Source organism: Mizuhopecten yessoensis, unplaced genomic scaffold, assembly GCF_002113885.1.
Source record: "Mizuhopecten yessoensis strain PY_sf001 unplaced genomic scaffold, ASM211388v2 scaffold11045, whole genome shotgun sequence".
In the NCBI taxonomy this organism is placed as follows: domain Eukaryota; kingdom Metazoa; phylum Mollusca; class Bivalvia; order Pectinida; family Pectinidae; genus Mizuhopecten; species Mizuhopecten yessoensis.
In genome coordinates this window covers 349,558-375,316 of record NW_018408851.1, presented here as the reverse complement: position 1 = coordinate 375,316, position 25,759 = coordinate 349,558, and the positions used below count along the sequence as shown (strand labels likewise).

The window sequence follows — 25,759 nt, the reverse complement described above, 5'->3', positions numbered from 1 at the left end:
CATTGGCGGGTCAAGGCCAGGTCAGAGAAGTTTTGCAACAAGATCTGTAGACCAATAAACAGATAAACACCTGTCTATAGATGAAAACAGGTAAAAACTTATCTCCATATGTCTAAGAAAACTCTCACCGTAATCAAATTAATCATGAATGAAGTAACTGACTTTCCGATCTTTGCAACCTTTTTTTTAAACGCGTAGTCACGTTAATTAGTTGACNGGTTTCCTGAAGCCCAAAAAACCCCTCTGGATCCGCCACTGCTAAAGAAATGTTTTTGGACAATGTGTAATCGCACTTAAGCACTTTTGATCTGCTTAGTTGCTATAAGAAACAAGCATCTTCAACATTAAGTGTACAATGAAATGCGTATTCTAAGTAAATGAAATTCATATAATATATTTATACCTGTACTTCAGTACAGTTCTTTATAAAGATGTGTTACCAAATAAATGTACTTCATTTACCAGATATTAAAAGTACATAAAATGTGTCTTTTGTATTACTAATAAACATAATATGGTTCTGCTTGACAAGCTTAAGTACCTTTGATGGACACAGTTAAGCCACAAATGGTGTAAAATTGATGGTTATGATCAGGGATGTGTAGTGGACCACGTAACACATCCCTGTTATGATATACTCCGAAGGTAAATTGTGCATATACACTGATATTTTATTTCTTTTCAAATTTTGCTATCATTAAGGGTAGTGCATAGGGATGCACTGGTAAAACAAATTACTCAGAGGTTCAAAAATATTTTAAACTGTTAATATATTTCAGAGATTAATGTGCAGTCGGATTTCTATAATTAGGTATTAAAAGTACAGGAATTCAAGTCCCTGCAGCACAGCATAAACTTTCAGCTTTGAAATGATTCCACAGATCTGTAAATGCAAAGGATTTTGATAAGTACATGTTGTACTTCATTTCAACCCAATTCTTTCCTAGGGCAATATAGTGTATATTATATACATTTAAAAGTGTATGAGGGGGGGTCTTTAAGAAAATTTATTAATGATGATGACATTTACTGAAGATGAAACCACTAGAGAAGTGCTGTTGACCCTGTCACATTATATTCCAACAATCAGCGGATTAAGACCTGCCATAAGGGAGGAAAAAAGTAGTAATATACAGGGATACCTGACATGTAAATAAAGAAAAGAAAATATATCAAGGATTGCAATATATTTATGTACAGATGCTTTTAATTTTCATACATGATGTATATATATATATATGTACCCTATAGCTATAGGTACATCTGTAAAATGTGCCTGATGAATAATTGCTTATTTTTTTTTAGTTTTTTTATTTATTTTAAACTGTAATTTTTTCAGTGTAATAAACAAATCAACTTCTTTTTTTCTTCTTCAGATCTTGTGTGACCTGGCTGCGACAGATGAAAGTGAGATAGATATCTATACAGGATGGGATATATCTGGCACACACATGTGTCCCTTCTCATCTTATTAGTAGTCACATCATCTCCTTCCCAAGTAAACAGTGATTCAACATTCAATGATCGGTTCGAGTATAGTCAAATACTGTCACGAGTGGCCGCCGCCCATCTGGCGCAGGAAGGTGTGGTCAAAGAACATATGGTCAAGATGGCTGGATGGGACCAGACATTGAGTACTGGAAAGGGGACATTTCTGGACCAGGGAGGTGCCATACTGGCCTGGGCCAAGAGAAATGATACAGTGTCTGAAGGGTGTACTAATGCAATTGGTCTTCTAATGAATGCCTTGGTGGCTCAGGAACTCTGGGCAGTAGAATGTGAGTAAATATTTTATAATCATCCTTAAAAACAAACTTTATTGGCTTAAATGTAATGTAATGAGTTATATTATAGGTTTGTTTCAAGTTAAATAGTTAAATGATTTTTTTAAACTCACATTTTCTTTTCTTTTTTTACATACAGTGTTATACTGTACACACAAAATAAATACACATTGCAATTGAGACATGTATCCTACAATTTTACCTTTCACATTTTTTAACTGAATTGACCAGTTCTGGACGCAGTTGGTAAACCAGCAAGTGGAATACTGCAGTTTGACTTGGTATGGCCTGGTCAGTATGACCAGTGTGTCAACATCTCTGCCAGGGTCAACGACACTGACCACAACAAAATGGTGGATGTTATGGGAAAGTATTACCGGCTTGAGATCAGATTACCTATGAAACTGCCACCAATCATATTCGTGGAGACGGTAGGTCACTCTCTAGATACGGAGAAAAATACCTGCATGTATATTGTTGTTTTTGACTTCTCTATATAATTACCTGCTACTGCACTTATCATTTCGTAAACTTTCAACATAATAGCGCTTGCCAATTTTTTCTAAACATTTTCTAAGCAAGGGCTTTCTGTTTTGAATTTACTAAACAGTTATATCTGAGTTTGGATAGGTGCACAATGTTTAATTATACATGGTCCAATCGATTTCCTTTAATCATCAATGATTCAGTAATTGAATTAATTTGAAAACAAAAACATTGTGTGATTTATATTTATATAAGTAGTATAATAAGTAAAAGACAATCTACACTTTTGTATTCCCCCACCTGTAAACTCATTTAATTTACCAGACAATTGTTTCTGATTTTGGATAGGTGCACAATATTGATGGTCTAACACATTTACTTTAATTATCAATACTTTAAACAAAAGAATTGGGTTTTATTGAACTGGTAATTAAATCAATTTTTGTAAAAAGAAGACAATCTACACTTGTGTATGCCCACACCTGTAAACTGATTTAAGATCCTATATTTTGGTTTCCAGCCACTTTTAGCTATCTACTTGAAGGACCTTACATACGGAATATGTGTGCCTTCCCAGTGTAGTAAGAGTGATGTCATCAGTGTTTCTGCTGCAGGTATGTAATAGGATGTATAATATAGGTAATAGGATGTGTAATATAGGTTATAGGATTATAATATAGGTAATAGGATGTATGATATATAGGTAAAAGGATGTATAATATAGATTATAGGATGTATGATATATAGGTAAAAGGATGTATAATATAGGTAATAGGATTATAATATAGGTAATAGGATGTATGATATATAGGTAATAGGATGTATAATATATAGGTAATAGGATGTATAATATAGGTAATAGGATGTATAATATAGGTAATAGGATGTATAATATAGGTAAAAGGATGTATAATATAGGTAAAAGGATATATAATATAGGTAATAGAATGTATAATATAGGTTATAGGATTATAATATAGGTAATAGGATGTAAATATAGGTAAAAGGATGTATAATATAGGTAATAGGATATATAATATAGGAAATAGGATGTATAATATAGGTAATAGGATGTATAATATAGGTAATAGGATGGTGGGTTTTCCTTCTATGGTACATGTACATGTATTACAAGTTGTTAAAGGTTTCATATTATGGCTACTATGAACAGTACAATTTCTTCTTACCAATTTTGCCTTCTGACCTTTCAGAATATGTATACCTCCAGAGTTGAATACACTTACAGTGAACCACTACACATATTACTATGTTTATTAGGTCACCTGAGCTTTGCTCAAGTGACCTATTCTAATCGCTTTTCGTCCGTCGTGCGTAAACTTTTTACATTTTCAACCTCTTCTCAAGAACCAGCGGATTGATTTTCTTCAAACATGGTCAGAATCATCCTTGGTACATGTAGATGAGGCTATCAAATTGTAAAACTGGGATTCCTACCCCAACCCCTGGGGCCAGGGCGGGGCCCCAAAGGGAAAATCATTTTCTCTGCATGGAAAGAAAGATCATCAGGGGCTTTATTTAAATTATAAATTTCAGGACCCCCCAGCTATTCGTTCTCCCTTGGGGAAGGAGTAAAGTTTACTATAGTTTATATAGGGAAAGAACACTTTTGGGTATATTTTGACAACTTTCTGTAGGAAATTATTTTGACTTGGTGAGAGTTATCCTTGGAGGAAGATGGTTTCTAATTGTAAAATTGAGATTCCTACCCCAACCCCTGGGGCCAGGGCGGGGCCCCAAAGGGAAAATTTACCAATATTTAAAAAATCTTCTTCTCTAGACTCAGAGGTACTACAGTCGTTTTCTCTGCATGGAAAGAAAGATCATAAGGGGCTTTACTTAAATTGTAAATTTCAGGACCCCGAGCTATCCGTTCTTGCTTGGGGAGGGGGTAAAATTTACCATAGTTTATATAGGGAAATAACACTTTTGGGTATATTTTGACAACTTTCTGTAGGAAATTATTTTTACTTGGTAAGAATTATCCGTGGAGGAAGATGGTTTCAAATTGTAAAATTGAAATTCCTACACAAACCCTAGGGGCCAGGGCAGGGCCCCAAAGGGAAAATTAACCAATATTTCCAAAGTTTTCTCCTCCAGACTCAGAGGTACTACAGTCATTTTCTCTGCATGGAAAGAAAATCATCAGGGGCTTTACTTAAATTGTAAATTTCAGGACCCACGAGCTATCCGTTCTCCTTTGGTGAGGGGGTAAAGTTTACTATATAGTTTATATAGAGAAATAACACTTTTGGGTATATTTTATTCATTTTCAGCAGAAAATTACTCAAACTTAGTCAGATTCATCTTTGGTGAATGAGAGTATTACTTTGTAAAATTGGGATTCCTGCCCCATCCCTAGGATCTAGGGCGGGGCCTCAAAGGGAACATTTACCAATATTTTCAAATTCTTATCCTTTGATTACATGGCAAGTATTGTATTTCACTTACATTACATGCTGATTTCCACATCACATCTAAACAATAAAATAAAGCTACCAGTAACTATAATATAACTCAGGTGACCGCAAAGGCCCTTGCATTGGGCCTCTTGTTATTTTTAGGTAACCAAAAGGCCTAGGAAGATGATATTTGGCCAGTAGCATGCTTGGATCAAGGGCTACCAAGTTTGTTCAAATAAATGATCTTGACCCACTTTCAAGGTCACAGGGGTCAAATATGTTAAAATCTCCAAACAACTTCTTCTCGATAACCAAAAGGCCCAGGGTACTGATATTGGGCCTGTAGCATGCTGGGATGAAGGGCTACCAAGTTTGTTCAAATGAATGACCTTGACCCACTTTCAAGGTCACTGGGGTCAGGTGTCTTATCTCTTCAAACAACTTCTTCTCAATAACCAAATGGCCCAGGGTACTGATATTTGGCCTGTAGCATACTGGGATAAAGGGCTACCAATTTTGTTCAAATAAATGACCTTGACCCACTTTCAAGGTCATTGGGGTCAGATGTCTTTAAAATCTTCAAACAACTTCTTCTCAATAACCAAAAGGCCCAGGGTACTGATATTGGGCCTGTAGCATGCTGGGATGAAGGACTATCAAGTTTGTTCAACTGAATGACCTTGACCAACTTTCAAGGTCACAGGGGTCAAATGTCGTAAAATCTTCAAGCGACTTCTTTTCAATAAGCAAAAGGGCCAGGGTACTGAAATTGGGCCTGTAGCATGCTGGGATGAAGGATTACCATGTTAGTTCAAATGAATGACCTTGATCCACTTTCAACCTAATGTCCTTGTTCGACAATCAAGGTCAGAGGCGTCATATGTTTAAATCTTTTAATAGGTTCTTATGAAATATTAAGATTACAAGTGTTAGATTAATAACAGGTTAGAGATGCAGGCCCATTTGGCCTCTTGTTATTATCTTTTAATCATATATTGGGTAATTCTTAGATATGTTAACTCATTACATTTACAGATGCAAATAAGCGTAATCATTTCATTTCTGAATGAGAACATCAATTATTTGTTCATGGAGTTCGTACACTTTCGTTATCAGTGCACATATTGTAAGCAATTTATCCATTATGAATGTATTGAAGTTTTCTCAGGGCTAAATGTTAGTGAGTTCCTCAGGAAAAGTTACGGTGAGTAACTCAGGACAAAGTATTTGTGGGTTCTTTAGGATGAGAGCTTTAGTTTTAGGACAAAGTATAGGGGAATTCCTCAGGAAGTGAGTTCCTCGGGACAATCTATTAGTAAGTTTGAAATGACAACATTTGAAATTCCAGCTAATGCTGCACTGAGTCCATTCCTACCAGACGCACTAAAGAATGCAACTATCCAAGGAATAGACGCCCCGCACCCAGCAGTGTTTGAAGCCCGCCCGGAGACAATCGCTGCTCTGTAAGATGACATTATACGTTAATCTCTCATCCAGCAAGATTAATAGTCTCGTCTGGAATCTCTACATCAAAGGCCTAATCGCACCCATAGCCTCTGTCAGCTCTGTTATTTCTGTCGAAGATTGAAATGTTACATCATCGCCATACAATTTCATAAAAAAGTATGGTGAATATTTAGTGAGTTTGACGCTTGAATTTAACAATGAGAGATTTGTTTGAGAATGAAATAACTTTTTTCAGTTGTTGTTTAAAGAGTCAAGATATAAACTTGTCCATTAATTTTCATCACTAGTTTCACTTTTTAAAACCATTTTAAACATCACTTTAGTACTATAACCATCTGGTATGTTTTTAACATTATTATAATACTGGTAAGATATTAATCTAATCTGTTTAATTCTGGCGATGGATAACTCCCTTGATAATCAAAATGACGTATGTATTTTTTCAAATTGATCCTCCATAATAGTCCATTGTTACTTAATCAATAATCCTCACAATCCAAATTCACAAAGTTTCTGATGATAAAATTAATGCAGACTAACTACATTATAACATGAAAACCATGTATATTGGTAACATTGATATCTGTATCTACAAGTTTGTGCTTTTATTTCTCTCTCATGTCGATTAATTGTCATGTCGTCATTAGTAGAAGTCAGTAATTATACCAGTCTGTGTATATATATATACCATATGCTGTGTAATGTATATGTCATTATGATCCAGTGTCCTCGGTTCCATCCTGGCATTTTTCCTGGTGATAGGAACGTTGTATGACCTCTTGATCCACCAACCGTCCCTAAAAGAAGATGCTAGCCTGTCAACAGTAACAGAGCAAAGGTCACAGGTCAATACTAACCCCCAGGACCTCAACGCGACCCTGATCAGTTACTCGGACAGCACAGAGTCTGAGCTTCTCAGTGATGGTAAAGGGATCATTACAGTTACCATCAGACACAAATTCAGGAGTTATGGTAAGACGATTATGTATTCTCTTATCAGTGTCCTTCCCCTTCAAATAATGCAGTGAAACTTAAAATACATCTGGGCCCATACTCATGAAACAATGTTTTTATAAATAAGGACCCAGGACTTAATATTTGGTTAGATAATGTGCTGATAAAGCTAGGATAAACGGTATAGAAACTAGTGTTTTGGTAGAGGGTTGAGAATGTATACAACCCTGATGGATATAGCAATACTCAGAAATGATGTATTCCAGGAGTTTGTTTGTTTCAGGAGTCTTATGTAATACACTATACATCTGGTACAATGTCTTGTTGTGTTGAACACAAAATGTTGTTTCAACTATTATATATCAGTCAAGTCAGGTGTCAGTAAAACCAGGTTTCACTGTATCAAAATTAAAATAATGAAAATTAATAAAAAGATTTATTGATACCTGAAAATAGAAATGTACATGGACCACATGAAGCTGAATATAACATCTGAACTACAGTATATGTGCTAGACATAAAACTTGTCTTTTTATGCTTCATATTGTTCTTGTCAAATTTGAAACATTGATAATAGGTATTTTAGTTAGTTGTGCTCATTGGTACTGTATGACATTAAATAGGATTTAAAATATTGTACTGTAGTAGTTTAAATGTTCATAATTCAGAGAGTTTGGAATAATAACGTCATATTCAGCTAGCTTTATGGGTTTTAAAGTCATATTATTGTTGTTGGATCTGTGAATAGACGTTATTTACAAATAATTACTTGACAAGATACCAAAAAATGACCAGAAAAACAAGAAAGTACATCAAGACTAGTAAGAAGATTGTTCAATCAAGACAGAGTTGGATTTTATCTGATTGAAAAGAAAAAAAAATATCACAGGAACATTAGAAAATGATTGATAAACCATGAATTTGACGATTTGGAGGCACTTTTAGTACTCTCTGGAGATCTTACTTGCGGGGTAAATTTCATGCATGAAAGATATGAGGACAGAGAAGTTTCTTTTCCAGCAGATTTAGCTAAAATATTACAAATTATATAGAAAGATAAGTGCTATATAGTATGTCTTCCATTTTAGATAAGATAAGGTTTAATCTGATAAATATCAATTTTTTAATGCCTCCTCAGCGACCTTGGGGAAGTTCCTGATGGGGTTTTCCATGTACACCAATGGCTACAAGATACTAGGTACAGAGACGAATCCAAGTCAGATCAAGGCGGTCAACGGCATCCGTGTACTCAGTCTCAGCTGGGTCATCTTAGGCCACACCTACTATTTCACTGTGTCCCTGTCCAGTAAGTATGTGTGATCTCAGTCTGGGTCAGTCGAGCCCAAACCTACTATTTCACTGTGTCCCTGTCCAGTAAGTATCTGTGATCTCAGTCTGGGTTATCTTAGGCCACACCTAATATTTCACTGTGTCCCTGTCCAGTAAGTATGTTTGTACTCAGTCTGGGTCATCTTAGGCCACACCTACTATTTCCCTGTGTCCCTGTCCAGTAAGTATGTGTGATCTCAGTCTGGATCAGTCGAGGCCAAACCTACTATTTCCCTGTGTCCCTGTCCAGTAAGTATGTGTGATCTCAGTCTGGGTCAGTCGAGGCCAAACCTACTATTTCACTGGGTCCCTGTCCAGTAAGTATGTGTGATCTCAGTCTGGGTCAGTCGAGGCCAAACCTACTATTTCACTGGGTCCCTGTCCAGTAAGTATGTGTGATCTCAGTCTGGATCAGTCGAGGCCAAACCTACTATTTCCCTGTGTCCCTGTCCAGTAAGTATGTGTGATCTCAGTCTGGGTCAGTCGAGCCCAAACCTACTATTTCACTGTGTCCCTGTCCAGTAAGTATGTGTGATCTCAGTCTGGGTCAGTCGAGGCCAAACCTACTATTTCACTGTGTCCCTGTCCAGTAAGTATGTTTGTACTCAGTCTGGGTCATCCAAGGCCACACCTACAAAATGTAGCTACTATTTCAAAGTGTTCCTGTTCAGTACGTATCTGTGTATTCAGTATGGGTTATCCGAGGCAAAAAAAAACACCTGTTTCTATGTACTTAGTCTGGGCCATCCGAGGCTACTAAGACTATTTCTGACCAGTAAGTATCTGTGATTTCAGTCTGGGTCATGTTAGGTCTATCATTTCTCTGTTAGTTTGTCCACAAAGTACCTGTATATTCAGTCTTGGTCATCTTAGCTACAATGGTCCGTAGGCCACACTTTCTGTTAATCAGTGTCTTTCCAGTAAGTATCTGTGAACTTAGCCTGGATAATTCTAGGCCACACCTACTATTTCTCTGTTTATCTTTCCAGTTCATATCTGTGTACTCGTTCTGGACCATCTTTGTTCAATTTGGGTATTAATATTCTCATAAATTCTCTCTATATCAATACCAAATACCATAGATACCATATTATATAAATAATTGTGAGGATTGTTTTACAATTCTATGCTGAGCATGACATATATTTTCAATGTTCAAAATTTGATTTCTTTGATAAGAAAAGGTACTTGAAATAACTACATGTATTTTAACAATGGTGAATGAATAGGTGTATGTACTGACCATTTGATTTGCTTTAAGCAAAGATACAAATTGTGTTCTTGTACATTTGAGTCATGAAATATTAAAAAGAACGTTCCAAGGGAAACTACTTAATAAAAATTGGTTTCTAACCATAATCTTACAGCTTTCTGTAATACAAAGGGCCTTACAAATGGGTTTTAAACACATGCATGACTATGTCTGTTTACAGAAAACCTGGTGGTTGCGACAGATTGGGCTTCTCGATGGACATTCCAGGCCGTCCTCAGTGCCCTCTTCTCTGTTGACTCATTCTTCCTGCTCAGGTATGTCACTAAAATACATCTTAATAATTCTCATCACAAAGTGGTTATAAAAAAGAAATGTTTCTGTTGTTTGATCAGAAAGGGTATATCTGTTGTTTGATCAGAAAGGGAATATCTGTTGTCTGATCAGAAAGGGAATATCTGTTGTTGGTATTACCATCATCAAGAGTGACTTGGTCATTTGGTAAAATATGTAAAAATATGTCGTTGATATTTCAGAATTTAAAACAGAGAAAACTTTGGGGCCCTGAACTCATGCCAGATATTATAGGACATTTTACATAGGTATAATTCTATTATCTTCACAATTCTAGGGCTAAGCCTCACTTTTGTTCTACGTGTCACTTCACTATGTCATGTTGAAATTACACAAATTACTGTTCCTTATACATCAATTCTGTCAACAGTATATATCAATGAAACCAGTGTGATATTATGTACAATTACCCGATATTTCAGTGGTATGTTGGTCTCTTTCCTGACTCTGAAAGAAATGCAGAAGAAAAACGGCAAGATAAACTGGCTTATGTACTACTTTCACCGATTCTGGAGGTAAGGAAGACTCATGCACCAATACACTGTGGAAAATATCAGAAGATACATACAAAAATTTATAAATATACTACAAAAGTTAGTGGAGTCTTATTTGTTTTGTTACTTTGCATTGATTACTTATTTATTCTGATGAATGAGAACTGAAATAAAACATGGGAGTTATACCTGTCTGCCATGCTTTCAAGAACTTTTGTTTTTAAAAAGGGGTACCTGGTATTCTATATACATTTACAAAAGAAAGTCATAAAACTGACCCAGATACAAACAGGAATAGAATAACGACTGTGTATATAGTCCTGTTTAGATTAATTTTGACTTGATCTCTATACACGCCCTTACATACATGTAATAAATAGCTGTTGACATTTCGAAACAACACCAGCTTGTATATTGGTATATGTATGTAGTTAGTTGTATTAACATTATTTGTTTGACATTTCAGACTGACACCAGCCTACATGCTGGTCCTTGTGACATATATTGGTATATGTATGTAGTTAGTTGTATTAACATTATTAGTTGGACATTTCAGACTGACGCCAGCCTACATTCTGGTTTTTGTGACATATATTGGTATTTGTATGTAGTTGTATTAACATTATCTGTTTGACATTTCAGACTGACACCAGCCTACATGCTGGTCCTTGTGACATATATTGGTATTTGTATGTAGTTGTATTAACATTATTAGTTGGACATTTCAGACTGACGCCAGCCTACATTCTGGTTTTTGTGACATATATTGGTATTTGTATGTAGTTGTATTAACATTATCTGTTTGACATTTCAGACTGACACCAGCCTACATGCTGGTCCTTGTGACATATATTGGTATTTGTATGTAGTTGTATTAACATTATTAGTTGGACATTTCAGACTGACGCCAGCCTACATTCTGGTTTTTGTGACATATATTGGTATTTGTATGTAGTTGTATTAACATTATCTGTTTGACATTTCAGACTGACACCAGCCTACATGCTGGTCCTTGTGACATATATTGGTATTTGTATGTAGTTGTATTAACATTATCTGTTTGACATTTCAGACTGACGCCAGCCTACATGCTGGTCCTTGTGACATATATTGGTATTTGTATGTAGTTGTATTAACATTATTAGTTTGACATTTCAGACTGACACCAGCCTACATGCTGGTCCTTATGTCATATATTGGTATTTGTATGTAGTTGTATTAACATTATCTGTTTGACATTTCAGACTGACACCAGCCTACATGCAGGTCCTTATGTCATATATTGGTATTTGTATGTAGTTGTATTAACATTATCTGTTTGACATTTCAGACTGACGCCAGCCTACATGCTGGTTATTGTGTCATATATTGGTATTTGTATGTAGTTGTATTAACATTATTAGTTTGATATTTCAGACTGACGCCATCCTACATGCTGGTTCTTGTGACATATATTGGTATTTGTATGTAGTTGTATTAACATTATTAGTTTGACATTTCAGACTGACACCAGCCTACATGCTGGTCCTTGTGACATATATTGGTATATGTATGTAGTTAGTATTATTAACATTATTAGTTGGACATTTCAGACTGACGCCAGCCTACATTCTGGTTTTTGTGTCATATATTGGTATTTGTATGTAGTTGTATTAAATTATCTGTTTGACATTTCAGACTGACACCAGCCTACATGCTGGTCCTTGTGACATATATTGGTATATGTATGTAGTTAGTATTATTAACATTATTAGTTGGACATTTCAGACTGACGCCAGCCTACATTCTGGTTTTTGTGTCATATATTGGTATTTGTATGTAGTTGTATTAACATTATCTGTTTGACATTTCAGACTGACGACAGCCTACATGCTGGTTATTGTGTCATATATTGGGATTTGTATGTAGTTGTATTAACATTATTAGTTGGACATTTCAGCCCGACGCCAGCCTACATGCTGGTTCTTGTGACATATATTGGCCTGTTCCACTACTGGGGTGATGGACCCTTCTGGCCACAGCATGCTCCTGGTTACGACGTCTGTATCAAATATTGGTGGAGAAATCTACTCTACATACAGAACTTCTTTCCTGTCACAGAGCAGGTTAGAACAATTATTGATTTTGTACTTGGTAAAGAAAGCTAGGAGTGAGGACTATTTAGAATACATTGTATATATCAAAATGTTTGCAACATACGTTTAACTAACTTTATTACACCTCTACTTTATTTACTTTATATAAAAGTAATTGGTTAACTCGTATATATCCCCACTTTTGCCTGAGTGTGTTTTAGTCCTGTGTGTAAGTCTGTGAACTAAAACACACCTACACTCGGGTGTTTCCGCCGAGCCAATCAGGCGAGAGGTGGGCGGAGCTTGTTACCGAACTCGGCAGTGACGCACGAGGTGGGCTAAACAGCTTATGGTTTACAAATATTTTCAAGTTAAAACTATCTCTGCAGTGTGTATCGGTATAATAAAATGGTTAACGTATGGGGTTGCTGCTGAACTCGTAAGCATTTGGCTCCATTGCCATCAAAAGGGTATTTGGGACGTGAAGCTATACAGCTTATGGTTTACAAATATTTTCTAGTTAAAACTATCTCTCCAGTGTGTATCGGTATAATAAAACAGTTAAAGTATGGGGTTGAGGCATATATAGCAAGTTTCTGGTGTCCCTTGACCATGCCTATTTCCCTCGGCTTTGCCTCGGGAAATAGACCTGGTCTCGGGACACCAGAAACTTGCTATATCCCTCAACCCCATACTCTAACTGTATAAAAATATCTGTCAGGATCTACACTGTCCCTCAGACAATCTGTCTATTTTTGCCTTCTAGGGCCAATCACTTTCCAAAGGTCATGATCATGACAGGGGGTGAAAGGTTAAATGCTTGTCCAGACACTTTTGATCAGCACAACATTTTGTTTTAGTTTGATGATTCGATGGCATGTCACTTAATACTCACAGGTCAAAGTCAGGGTCAGGGGTCAGAGGTAAAATGCTTGTCTCGACTGTGACTTCTGATGAGCACAATATTTCATTTTGGAACTTTATAGATGTGATACAAGTCGGAAACTATAATATTGAATCATGTTACTGATTTTAGCCAATCACAATATAAGATCAGGGTTAGAAATTAATTTTGAATGCCACTAGTCTATTGGGGTAGTAGCTTCCATCGTTGCTATTCCATGTGATAATTTCACTAACCCAGTATTAGTCAACAAGATAAGCAATATTAAATTTTGACTAGTCAATCGGGCTAGCGGTTTTAAGAACCACTAATCCAGTTGGTAATGCCAGTTTTGTTTGAGAGATTCAGAGATATGACCTGTATCAATAAATTGGTAACACATTTTTGTTTGCTGCAGTGTATTGGATGGTCGTGGTACCTGGCCAATGACATGCAGTTCTTCATCATCACCCCGCTTATCCTGATCCCCCTGTACAGGTATGATCTCCCCTTACTCACCTGATGTTAAGATTACCACACACGTCACCTGATTTACGCATTAGCAATACAGATTTTATATAAGTGGATGGGTCCCAGATTAGTTGTACATATATTTGACACACATTGTTTAGATAATCTCTGTAGGTACAGGACTAACAGCTGTGTGTTACAGGAAGCCGTTAATTGGGTATATCATCATTGGTGTACTTATGATGGAACAGTTCCTGTTTCGGGGACTCATCTCTGTGTATTATGGATTCAAGATGAATATTCCAGATCCACAGTAAGTACCTCCAGATCGTCTGGTATTAATCTCCTATATAATGTATACATTTGTATCAATGCTGTCTCCATTACAAGCTGTTCATGTATGTTTTAATATATAAATTTTAGTACTTTTGAAAGTGTACAGGATGAAAGATTCCTTTTTATTTGACAATGTTTTCAATAGTAGTCGTAGACTAATGGTATGACGTCAACAATGGTGAGTAATGTTATAAATGCATACTTTCATGAAACATGTGTCCTATCAATTTTAAATGTGAAAAAATATTTTTTCTTTTTAAGAATATTTATTGTATTATGTAATTTTTTTCTGAATGCATACAACTCACATATTCAAATGCTTTGCAAATGTTTGCACTTTTGTGAAGAAATAACCCCAATAGTAGAGAACTGTATTGAAGCCGAATCATCAGTGTTATCTACCTGTATCTTATGGATGGCTTTATGAAGAGAGATAACACTGTAATTTTATAAGATTGTACTATGAGGTTTAAACTTGTATTAAAGAGGTTTAATTGAAATTCATGGAATTCAACACAATTTAGAATAACCATTTCTGCATTTAGATATTTGTATTAAAGATTGAGCATCTTAATTTCGCTTTTTTTATGTTCCACACTTTGAAATAACATGAAATAAATTAAGTATTCTCTTTTGAAGGCACCAATTGGATTGGTTCAATGAAATGTACCAGAGACCTTACTCCCGTATCAGCCCCTACCTGATAGGTATCTTAACGGGATACATTCTATGGAAGACAGATAGAAAGGTTCACATGTCTAAGGTAAGTCCTGTGTTCAAATAAACATTTGAATTAAAACAGTTGATGAAATAGAGTAGAAAATGTAATGGTAAACAGCTGTGATATCTTGACCTTTGGTCTGTTACAGCTCACTGTTCTGATTGGCTGGGCACTGTCCTTGACCTGTGTGACCTCGGTTGTGTATGGAACACTTGAAGAGAACAAAGGTCACCTCAACTCCCTACAAGTGGATGGCGTGTACAACGCCATCTGTAAAACTGTTTGGAGCCTCGGTCTGGCCTGGATCCTCTTTGCCTGTAACACTGGATATGGAGGTATGGCTAGTTAAGGGTACATACATGTGTTAGGAGGTCTAGGAGTGTATAGAAAGTTTAGGTCTGCATATTAAATAAGATTGAATAATAAAGAATGTGGATGAATTGAATAATTCCTTTTCTTAAATGATCTATATATAAAATGGGGATGAAATATCCTCTGTGGACACTAAATAAATACTTATAAGATTGGAATAAACACATTATATGTAAGCAATTGGTGTGGACCTAATAAGGCAAATGATTTTTTACCGGACTACTCCTTAAGTAAGATTTTTCTTTTTTCAGACTTTTATTTTATGTCCAGTTTAAGTATATATCATCGTGGGATCTAGGGAATTTAATGTTGTTAAATAAAGGCACCCCAGGGGAAGGACAGGGGCTAAAAGGTTCTCAGCTTTTACCTTGCCTCCAGGTGACCAGCCGTTCTGTATTTCCAAAACCACACACTTTTCTTTTTCATTAATTGAATAAATTTAAGTGATATAAATAACATGAAAGGTGATAGTTTAGATAGATGCAGCTGCTTTTTATGGGGCCAAAATACACATCAGAAACTTTAAGTTATTCTGGCAATTATGTTAAGAATTTTGGACAGAATGTTCTTAGTAATTGATATGGGTCCAAAAATAAAAGGTAAGTGATACAGGCCCCTTAGGCCTTTTGTTATAGGTATAACATCTTGTCAGTGAATGCATATCAAATGTAAATATATATTTTTGAAGGTATTGTTACGGAGTTTCTTTCATCGGGACTGTGGGGACCGTTTGGCAGACTGAACTACTGTGCCTATTTAGTACATCCCATAATGATGTATGCCTACATCTTGAACCAGCGCTACCCTGTCTACCTCACAGACATCAACATGGTAAGTTTCTGCCTCTCACCTTACAGGTATATATGTGTCTTCTCCTACCTCTCCTTAATCACCCTTCTCATATACTTTATGTAATAATTCGTGCAGCATTTTTCCAGTTGTAAATCTAAAATGAATGACCACTTCATATAATCTATAGAGCAGGCTTTAATACATTTTCTTGAACTGTTGACAATATCTTTGTGAAATGAATTTCATCTTGAGGACATTGGTTCAGTAACCTTTCATTCAGATTTAAATCCCAGATTAATCACTATGGTAAGGTTTTTATTTCATGTTTTGAATCTTATTTTAACCCTTTCACCACTGTAGATCATAATGGACTCATCTAGATCAATGCATGGTAGAGTCTACTAAAGTTACATAGGGGTGAAAGGGTTAATCAGATTGGAAACTTATGATTTTATGTGGTAGTTGTCTCCCCTTAACTATAGCTGTATTGAGATGAGTGTTCTGTATACGTAGTACTCACTGGAATTAATGGCTAAGGTGGATCTGAATGCAAATTGAACCATGCTACAAACAGATAATTATGCTTTTATGTTTCCCCAGCATAAAAATCCTTCAAGCTGACAGCAAGCTGTTTTACAAAATGTGTGGCTTTTCACAAACCACCTATGGAAAGAAAGATAGTTTTAGTAGGTTCACCTCTGTTTGGTAAAGGCAGCTTGGAATAACTGACTCATGTAAAAGAAATATCTCTTCAGCTTATTCAGTACAGTGGCCAGACTAGTAATCTGTGGTCCTGCGTCCATATCCTAGCAGGAGGTACTTGAATAATGACTTCATGCAGTTACATTGTCACCCAGTGGGGACAAGGTTACCATTTACAATAACCTCCTAAACTTTTCTCCCACACAAGCATGATTGTTATTTGAAAGATTCCAGAATGAGTATTCCAGGAGGGGAGTATGTCACACTGGTAGCGGTGTATTACTGACTCAGAGGGATTTCTCCTTTAGCTCTATTGGTGGAACACAGGACTAGATATCTGTACTCCCAGGTTAGATCCTAGCAGAGGCACAAGACAATTACCTCGGTTATATGCATATATACATGTTCCAGGGCCACTCATACTGCATCGATCCTTGCAAAGATACAATAAAGTTAATCTTCTGTACACCTTTCTCTGTTGTCCAGGTATACATGTTCCAGGGCCACTCATAATGCATTGATCCTTGCAAAGAATAGGGTTAATCTTCAGCATACTTTTGTTTGCTCTGTTGTCCAGGTATACATGTTCCAGGGCCACTCATAATGCATCGATCCTTGCAAAGATACAATAAAGTTATTCTTCTGTTCACCTTTCTCTGTTGTCCAGGTATACATGTTCCTGGGCCACTGGATGATGTCATATCTCCTGGCATTTGTCGCCTCCCTTGCATTTGAAGCTCCGATGATTGGATTAGAAAAGGTTCTACTACAAAGAGAAAAACGTCATTGAATCATCTGGAGAGAAAAGGTTGGAAAAGCTTTGAAGGAAAACATTAAGGTGATGTACTGGTTTCACCGGGCGCCGATCTATCACTGATAGTAACATAGAAGATATGACAAGGATGTTAATTGGTTTGTAGGTATACACTTTATACAACCTTTAAATTGTATCACAATGTGTTACATGTATTTTTTAATTGGCAAAACAAATGACTGTGGAACTCTGGGTAGAACAAGAGTGTATTTTGTTAATTGTCTCTCGTTTGTGTTATATTTTAATTAACCCACCATCATCAGATGGTAGGCTGTTCAAACTTCCTTTTGTCTGTGGTCCGTCATCAATCGATTGTCCGTCATTTGTCTATTGTCTGCCTATCGTCTGTCCTGAAACAATTCTTGTTGTTGCTCTTTCTCAAATTAAATATGTATTCAGCTTAAAATTGTGAATATTTAATTTTGAGAATATTCAAAGAAATCAGAAGCTGCCAGGCAGTCATCATGGCTTTTACCAGTTAAAGTTTGTTGTTGCTTGGTTTCAGAAAGTCCTCATGAGATTTCTCTCAAATTCATTAGTAGATTGTTTTTTTATACTTCTTCAAAAAAGAAGATAATAAGAGCATTAAAGAACAGCATTCTGTTTCACAAAAGAATAATTTCTCAATTTCCCAAAGTTATTTAAACCACATTAATTTTGTTTTGTTCAACATTAATCCTGAGATTTTGAAGCTGTCTTTTTAGCTCACCTGGCTCGTAGAGCCAAGTGAGCTTATGGCATGGTGCGGCGTCCGGCGTCCGTCCGGCATCCGTCTGGCGTCAACTTTTTACTTTCACCAACTTCTTCTCAGTAACCAAAAGGCCTAGTGTGATGATATTTGGCCAGAAGCATGCTTGGATGAAGGGCTACCAAGTTTGTTTAAATAAATGACATTCATCAATTTTCAAGGTCACAGGGGTCAAATATGTTAAAACCTTTAAAACAACTTCTTCTGAATAACCAAGAGGCCTAGGGTGATGATATTTGGCCAGTAACATGCTGGGATGAAGGGCTACCAAGTTTGTTCAAATAAATTACCTTGACTTATATCCAAGGTCACAGGGGTCAAGTAGGTTAAAATCTTTAAAACAACTTTTTCTGAATAACAGAGAGGCCTAGGGTGATGATATTGGGGCAGTAATATGCTGGGATGAAGGGCTACCAAGTTTGTTCAAATAAATAACCTTGACTTATATCCAAGGTCACAGGGGTCTAATATGTTAAAAACAATTCAACAACTTATTCTGAATAACCAAGATGCCTAGGGTGATAATACTTGGCCAGTAACATGCTGGGATGAAGGGCTGCCAGGATGTTTCAAATAAATGACCTTGACTTATATTCAAGGTCACAGGGGTCAAATATGTTAAAAACATTTAAACAATTTCTTTTGAATAACCAAGAGGCCTAGGGTGATGATATTGGGGCAGTAATATGCTGGGATGAAGGGCTACCAAGTTTGTTCAAATAAATAACCTTGACTTATATCCAAGGTCACAGGGGTCTAATATGTTAAAAACAATTCAACAACTTATTCTGAATAACCAAGATGCCTAGGGTGATAATACTTGGACAGTAACATGCTGGGATGAAGGGCTGCCAGGATTTTTCAAATAAATGACCTTGGCTTATATTCAGGGTCACAGGGGTCAAATATGTTAAAATCTTTTAAACAACTTCTTCTGAATAACCAAGAGGCCTAGGGTGATGATATTTGGCCGGTAACATGCTGGGATGAAGGGCTACCAAGTTTGTTCAAATAAATAACCTTGACTTATATCCAAGGTCACAGGGGTCAAATATGTTAAAAACATGTAAACAATTTCTTTTGAATAACCAAGAGGCCTAGGGTGATGATATTGGGGCAGTAATATGCTGGGATGAAGGGCTACCAAGTTTGTTCAAATAAATGACCTTGACTTATATCTAAAGTCACAGGGGTCAAATATGTTTAAAACCATTGAATGACTTCTTCTTAATAAACAAAAGGCCAAGGGTGATGATATTTGGTCATTAACATGCTGGGATGAAGGACTAACAAGTGAATAACCTTTGCCCATATTCAAGGTCACAGTGGTCAATATATGTTTAAATCTTTAAATGATTTGTTCTGTATAACCAAAAGTTCCAGGGTAATGATATTTTTCCAGAAGCATGCTGGGTTGGAAGACTATAAACTCTGTTCAACCTAATATTATAATGTCCTTGTTCGACATTCAAGGTCACAGGTGTCATATGTTTAAATCTTTTAATAGGGTCTTATGAATGAAACACTGATATTTTGACTGTAGCTGTATTTTAGTCCACTTTTAAAATTACAAGTGTGAGATTAATACCAGGTGAGCGATGCAGGCCCATTGGGCCTCTTGTTTCATAATCATGAGAATGTGACCCAAAAGTCCAATTAGTAAATGGTATTGCTTGTCTAGTCACTATCAGTTGTTAGGATACCATTATAACTGTACAGAACTACTACCTGGTGTGCTACACTATTATTTACTTGAGTTTATGTATGTCTCTAATTGTGTTCTTATTATTGATAAAAAAAATCTTTGTATCAAAAGAAATCTTATTCTGAAAAGCAAAATCTTTTAAAGATGACCACTACAGGAACCGATATTTATGTCTGGAGCAGATAGGTTGTGAGATTCAACACGTTCAAATTTACATAGACTTGTTTGCTTTTGAATCTCCAATTGAAGATTTTGTTAAACACAGGGTTTAGATAAATTGCACTACGTGATATCGTCCAATTGTGAGAAACCTTGTTTATATGTAATTTGTTTATTGAATTATAACAGATATATTTTGTATAGCGAATAACAACAATGTATGTACTTTGATATTAATATTAAGAGATTTTTTATGTTATGAATAATATTAAATAATATGTGTATTTTTTATGAGCTATAATCAAATTGTTTGTACATTATATTATGAACAAATTAGAATACTTTATACTTGTACTTTGTTTCATAAGAAGCTTAACATTTATACTTCATTTAATAAAATGGAGCAATTAAACACGACACTTTTCATTGCAAGCACTCAGAGTAGTTTGAGCTTGGCTAGTACAAGACTGGTCCTATATCTTATTGGAATTAGTTAGCCACTCATTAATGTATGGAGGAGCGTTGCAGTCTGAACACAATACGACTAAACAATGTACACTAAGATGGTTCTAATAAAAAGTCAAACTTTAGTTTAGGACACGGTTGTATCGAGAAGTCAAACAAACTTTAATTTAGTTAGAACTTAGTTGTTTCAAAAAGTCTTTGACATTTGTGTGAAGTTTAAGACTCATAATATCAAGCATTAAATAAAAAAAAAAAAAAATTATGACACTCTATGGAAGGTTGAAGCTGGGTGTTTAAAATAAAATTTAACAGAAAAACAAACATGATAATATCGAATATGAAAACTCGTATAGAATAGACAAAGATACTCCAGTCATATCTCTATACATACTTTATAGAGTTTAAAAATGTTAATTTGTAAAATAGATATAACATATCTCTAAAGTTATGAAGCTTCGATACAACTAGATCCTTCAAAACAAAACACTAGTCTATTAAGTCAGCCATTTTTTTTATCCAAAGAAATGTGATGAGACAATTTTATTGTTACATTTCCGTTGCATAGTCATTTTATAAACCTACCAACCAAGATTGTCATTACAAATCAATAACAGCAAGAAATATTACACATGAATGTTTTCCAATCAGAAAGTGTTTGGGTCTTTTCCTTCATACTGTTAGAGTAATTTGGGACCAATTATTGCGTGATGACAGAAATTTTCAATTGGTTTCTGAAGGACATTTATTGCCTAAGGGAACTTGTAACCATCCAACCATACAAAACACAGTTGTGATTTCACAAAAATGTCTGTTTCCACCATTTGGCAACATTATGAAACAAAAGTCAATACCTAGAGAGAAGAAGAACCATTTGTTTCGTTGCTTTGAATGCAAATATAATAAATACATCTTTTTAACAATAAGATGGTAAGCAATATGCTACCAGGCTTCACTAAATAAGTTTAATTATATTTACACTATACAAGATCTGATGTTAGTGGTGATGTTATGTGATCTGAATCTTAGAGAGATTTAAGAAATATACATATATGTAGTTAATATCTATATTATGTCTGTACATTTTTTCTACCTAGTCATGAACAGTAACACAGTACCAGTAAGGATAAACCAAAACTTTTATACCAAGAAGTACATTTGTAAACATATCACAGAGGTATACTCTGGTATGCTCATAGCTCATTGATTTTAAGTCTTTCAACTCTCTCATCTGTTAAAATAGTTGTCAATTTTGGATAAGATGCTCTGTTTCAGTCATCCTGTTTTCAAGCTGCAATATTTATCCCCTATCTATCTTTTTTAGTGCAGATTATGATAACAGTCTGTTTCAGCCTAATTTATTATTATATAATAATGATAAACTTTATTTATTGAGGATTATTAATTTATCAACTTTTTAAGACTTGATTATTAATATCAAAGTAGAAATTTATAATATTTATCATCAACCTAAACATAATTTTAAACCAGAATATACAGCATACCTTTTCAAAGAGACTGGTTTTTACTAATATGTATTTACAAACTTAAATATTTTACAACTATTTACAAACTTAGATATTTTACCACAATTTATAAACTTACACTTGAACCGTTATAAGGTTTCCTGTGATCAATACTGCCGTATCAATTGTATGTTTCACTAGAAAAGTTTCTATTTGTATGTGTTTACACAATATTTAAATACTGTGTTCACCAGATGTATACATTTTTATACCTCAGTCAGATTAGACCATTCTTTTAGATATTAGTTTTAATTTGTATGAGATTTAAATTATATAAATGCATTTAAAATAAAATATGTCAGAATAGCAATAATGTGTTCGGTTTTTTTTTAATTAAAAGCATGGGCTTTGTTTTGTAAGGAAACGACAGAAAGTAAATAAATAGCGATTTCTGAAAGAAAAAAAACTCAAACAGCAGTAAAATAAAAATATCTATATCAGCACATAAGACAATAACATATTGGATATGAACTTACCCTTGATAATGACAAACAGATGCTTTCCCCTCCCCTCTCCCACCTATATGACACAAGGATATGTACCTGACGAAAACCATGGAGAGACTAAGCAATGCCCTGTTGTGACGTTATAACCACAGAGTTAGCTATACGTCTGTGGTATTACTATTGTGACGTTATAACCACGGAGTTAGCTATACGTCTGTGGTATTACTACTGTGACGTTATAACCACGGAGTTAGCTATACGTCCGTGGTATCACTGTTGTGACGGTATAACCACGGAGTTAGCTATACGTCTGTGGTATTACTATTGTGACGTTATAACCACGGAGTTAGCTATACGTCTGTGGTATCACTATTGTGACCTTATAACTAGAGTTAGCTTTACGTCTGTGGTATTACTATTGTGACGTTATAACTAGAGTTAGCTTTACGTCTGTGGTATTACTACTGTGACGTTATAACCATGGAGTTAGCTATACGGTTGTGGTATTACTATTGTGACGTTATAACCACGAAGTTAGCTATACGTCTGTGGTATCACTATTGTGACGTTATAACCACGAAGTTAGCTATACGTCTGTAGTATGACTGTTGTGACGTTATAACCAGGGAGTTAGCTATACGTCTGTGGTATCACTGTTGTGCCGTTATAACCAGGGAGTTAGCTACCCGTCTGTGGTATTACTGTTGTGACATTATAACTAGAGTTAGCTATGCGTCTGTGGTATTACTATTGTAACGTTATAACCACGGAGCTAGCTATACGTCTGTGGTATCCCTGTTGTGACGTTATAACCATGAAGTTAGCTATACGTCTGTAATATTGTTGTGACATTATAACTAGAGTTAGCTATACGTCTGTGGTATTACTATTGTGATGTTATAACTAGAGTTAGATATACGTCTGTGGTATTACTGTTGTGACATTATAACCACAGAGTTAGCTATACCTCAGTGGTATCACTGTTTTGACATTATAACCACGGAGTTAGCTATACGTCTGTGGTATTACTATTGTGACGTTATACCCACGAAGTTAGCTATACGTCTGTAGTATGACTGTTGTGACGTTATAACCACAGAGACAGCTATACGTCTGTGGTATGACTTTTGTGACGTTATAACTAGAGTTATCTATACGTCTGTGGTATGACTTTTGTGACGTTATAACTAGAGTTATCTATACGTCTGTGGTATGACTTTTGTGACGTTATAACTAGAGTTATCTATACGTCTGTGGTATCACTGTTGTGACGGTATAACCACGGAGTTAGTTATACGGCTGTGGTATTACTGTTGTTACATTATAACCACAGAGTTAGCTATACCTTAGTGGTATCACTGTTTTGACAATATAACCACGGAGTTAGCTATGCGTCTGTAGTATGACTGTTGTGACTTTATAACTACGGAGTTAGTTATACGGCTGTGGTATTACTGTTGTGACGTTATAACTAGAGTTATCTATACGTCTGTGGTATCCCTGTTGTCACGTTATATTAACGGAGTTAGATATACGTCTGTGGTATTACTGCTGTGACGTTATAACCACAGAGACAGCTATACGTCTGTGGTATGACTTTTGTGACGTTATAACTAGAGTTATCTATACGTCTGTGGTATGACTTTTGTGACGTTATAACTAGAGTTAGATATCCGTCTGTGGTATTACTGCTGTGACGTTATAACCATGAAGTTAGCTATACGTCTGTAGTATGACTGTTGTGACGTTATAACCACGGAGTTAGCTATACGTCTGTGGTATCACTGTTGTGACGTTATATTAACGGAGTTAGCTATACGTCTGTGGTATCACTGTTGTGACTTTATAACCACGGAGTTAGCTATACGTCTGTGGTATTACTATTGTGACGTTATAATAACTAGAGTTAGCTATACGTCTGTGGTATCACTGTTGTGACTTTATAACTACGGAGTTAGATATACGTCTGTGGTATTACTATTGTGACGTTATAATAACGGAGTTAGCTATACGTCTGCGGTATAACTATTGTGACGTTATAACCACGGAGTTAGCTATACGTCTGTGGTATCACTGTTGTGACGGTATAACCACGGAGTTAGCTATACGTCTGTGGTATCACTATTGTGACGTTATAACCATGAAGTTAGCTATACGTCTGTGGTATTACTATTGTGACGTTATAACCACGAAGTTAGCTATACGTCTGTAATATTACTATTGTGACGTTATAACCACGGAGTTAGCCACAGGCAAGTAACCACCAAGTAAGCAATTAAGCATTCATTTTGTGTTTATTTTGTCTGGTCAAAAATTAGCGATTCAATGTTTGTACGGATGAACAAATAACAGCCTTTGATGTTTTTGCCTATACTAAAGTATAGATTTTAACAGAAAAAACTAAATTTTGAATACATTACTGGAAATCCACGATACTCCCCGCAAGTCCCTATGAAGGCTACACCACCAGTAAATACTTATAAAAGGCCTAATAAAAACCATATCCATTTCAACATTCAGCATATCCATTTCAACATTCAGAATGAGATTCATCAGTTTGGTACGAATGATAATTGCTTGAACAAAAGCAGGAATTGAAAACTTCTTTTGCGCCTGTTTCCTTTGTCAAGCATATATAGAGAGTAAATGGCCGATGTCTCGACTCGAAACAGCTGGAACAACTCACTTAGCCATACAGTGTGTCGAATCATTTAAGTCAGCTGTCATGTTAACCCATACCGGGTGTTAAAATGGGGTCATACCATAAATATGGCTCGGCTGGTGGCCCCCTTCGTCCATGTTCATCGATTCCCCATTCCCTCCTAACCCAGATGGATTCTTTGATTTCTCTGATTTTTCGGTTGCTCTCCCTTTCAAGCAATTTCGATTTGTTCCAGTCTATGATGTAGTTGTGTGTGCTAGCATGATATGTAATGGCCGATTTATTGTATTGTCTCTCCGATGTATTCCTTGTATTTCTAGTGTAGACTTGCTGTTTCACGGCTTCAACGTCTTTCTGATGTTCTTTTAGGCGTGTCTAAAATTTCCG

General features: G+C 35.7%; 1 protein-coding gene across 1 annotated transcript; it reads left to right on the top strand.

Moving 5' to 3' along the window:
- The first annotated feature begins 2 nt into the window (after positions 1–2).
- LOC110464968 (nose resistant to fluoxetine protein 6-like) lies at positions 3–18,220 on the top strand. The gene is made up of 17 exons (XM_021520491.1): positions 3–90; positions 1,377–1,778; positions 2,016–2,215; positions 2,791–2,884; positions 6,039–6,153; positions 6,882–7,129; positions 8,250–8,417; positions 9,874–9,967; positions 10,427–10,519; positions 10,965–10,997; positions 12,471–12,603; positions 13,875–13,954; positions 14,130–14,240; positions 14,903–15,026; positions 15,133–15,319; positions 16,045–16,187; positions 17,518–18,220. The coding sequence occupies exons 2-17, from the start codon at positions 1,430–1,432 to the stop codon at positions 17,638–17,640; spliced, it is 2,295 nt and encodes a 764-aa protein (XP_021376166.1). The 5' UTR covers positions 3–90; positions 1,377–1,429; the 3' UTR covers positions 17,641–18,220.
- Positions 18,221–25,759: the final 7,539 nt, after the last annotated feature.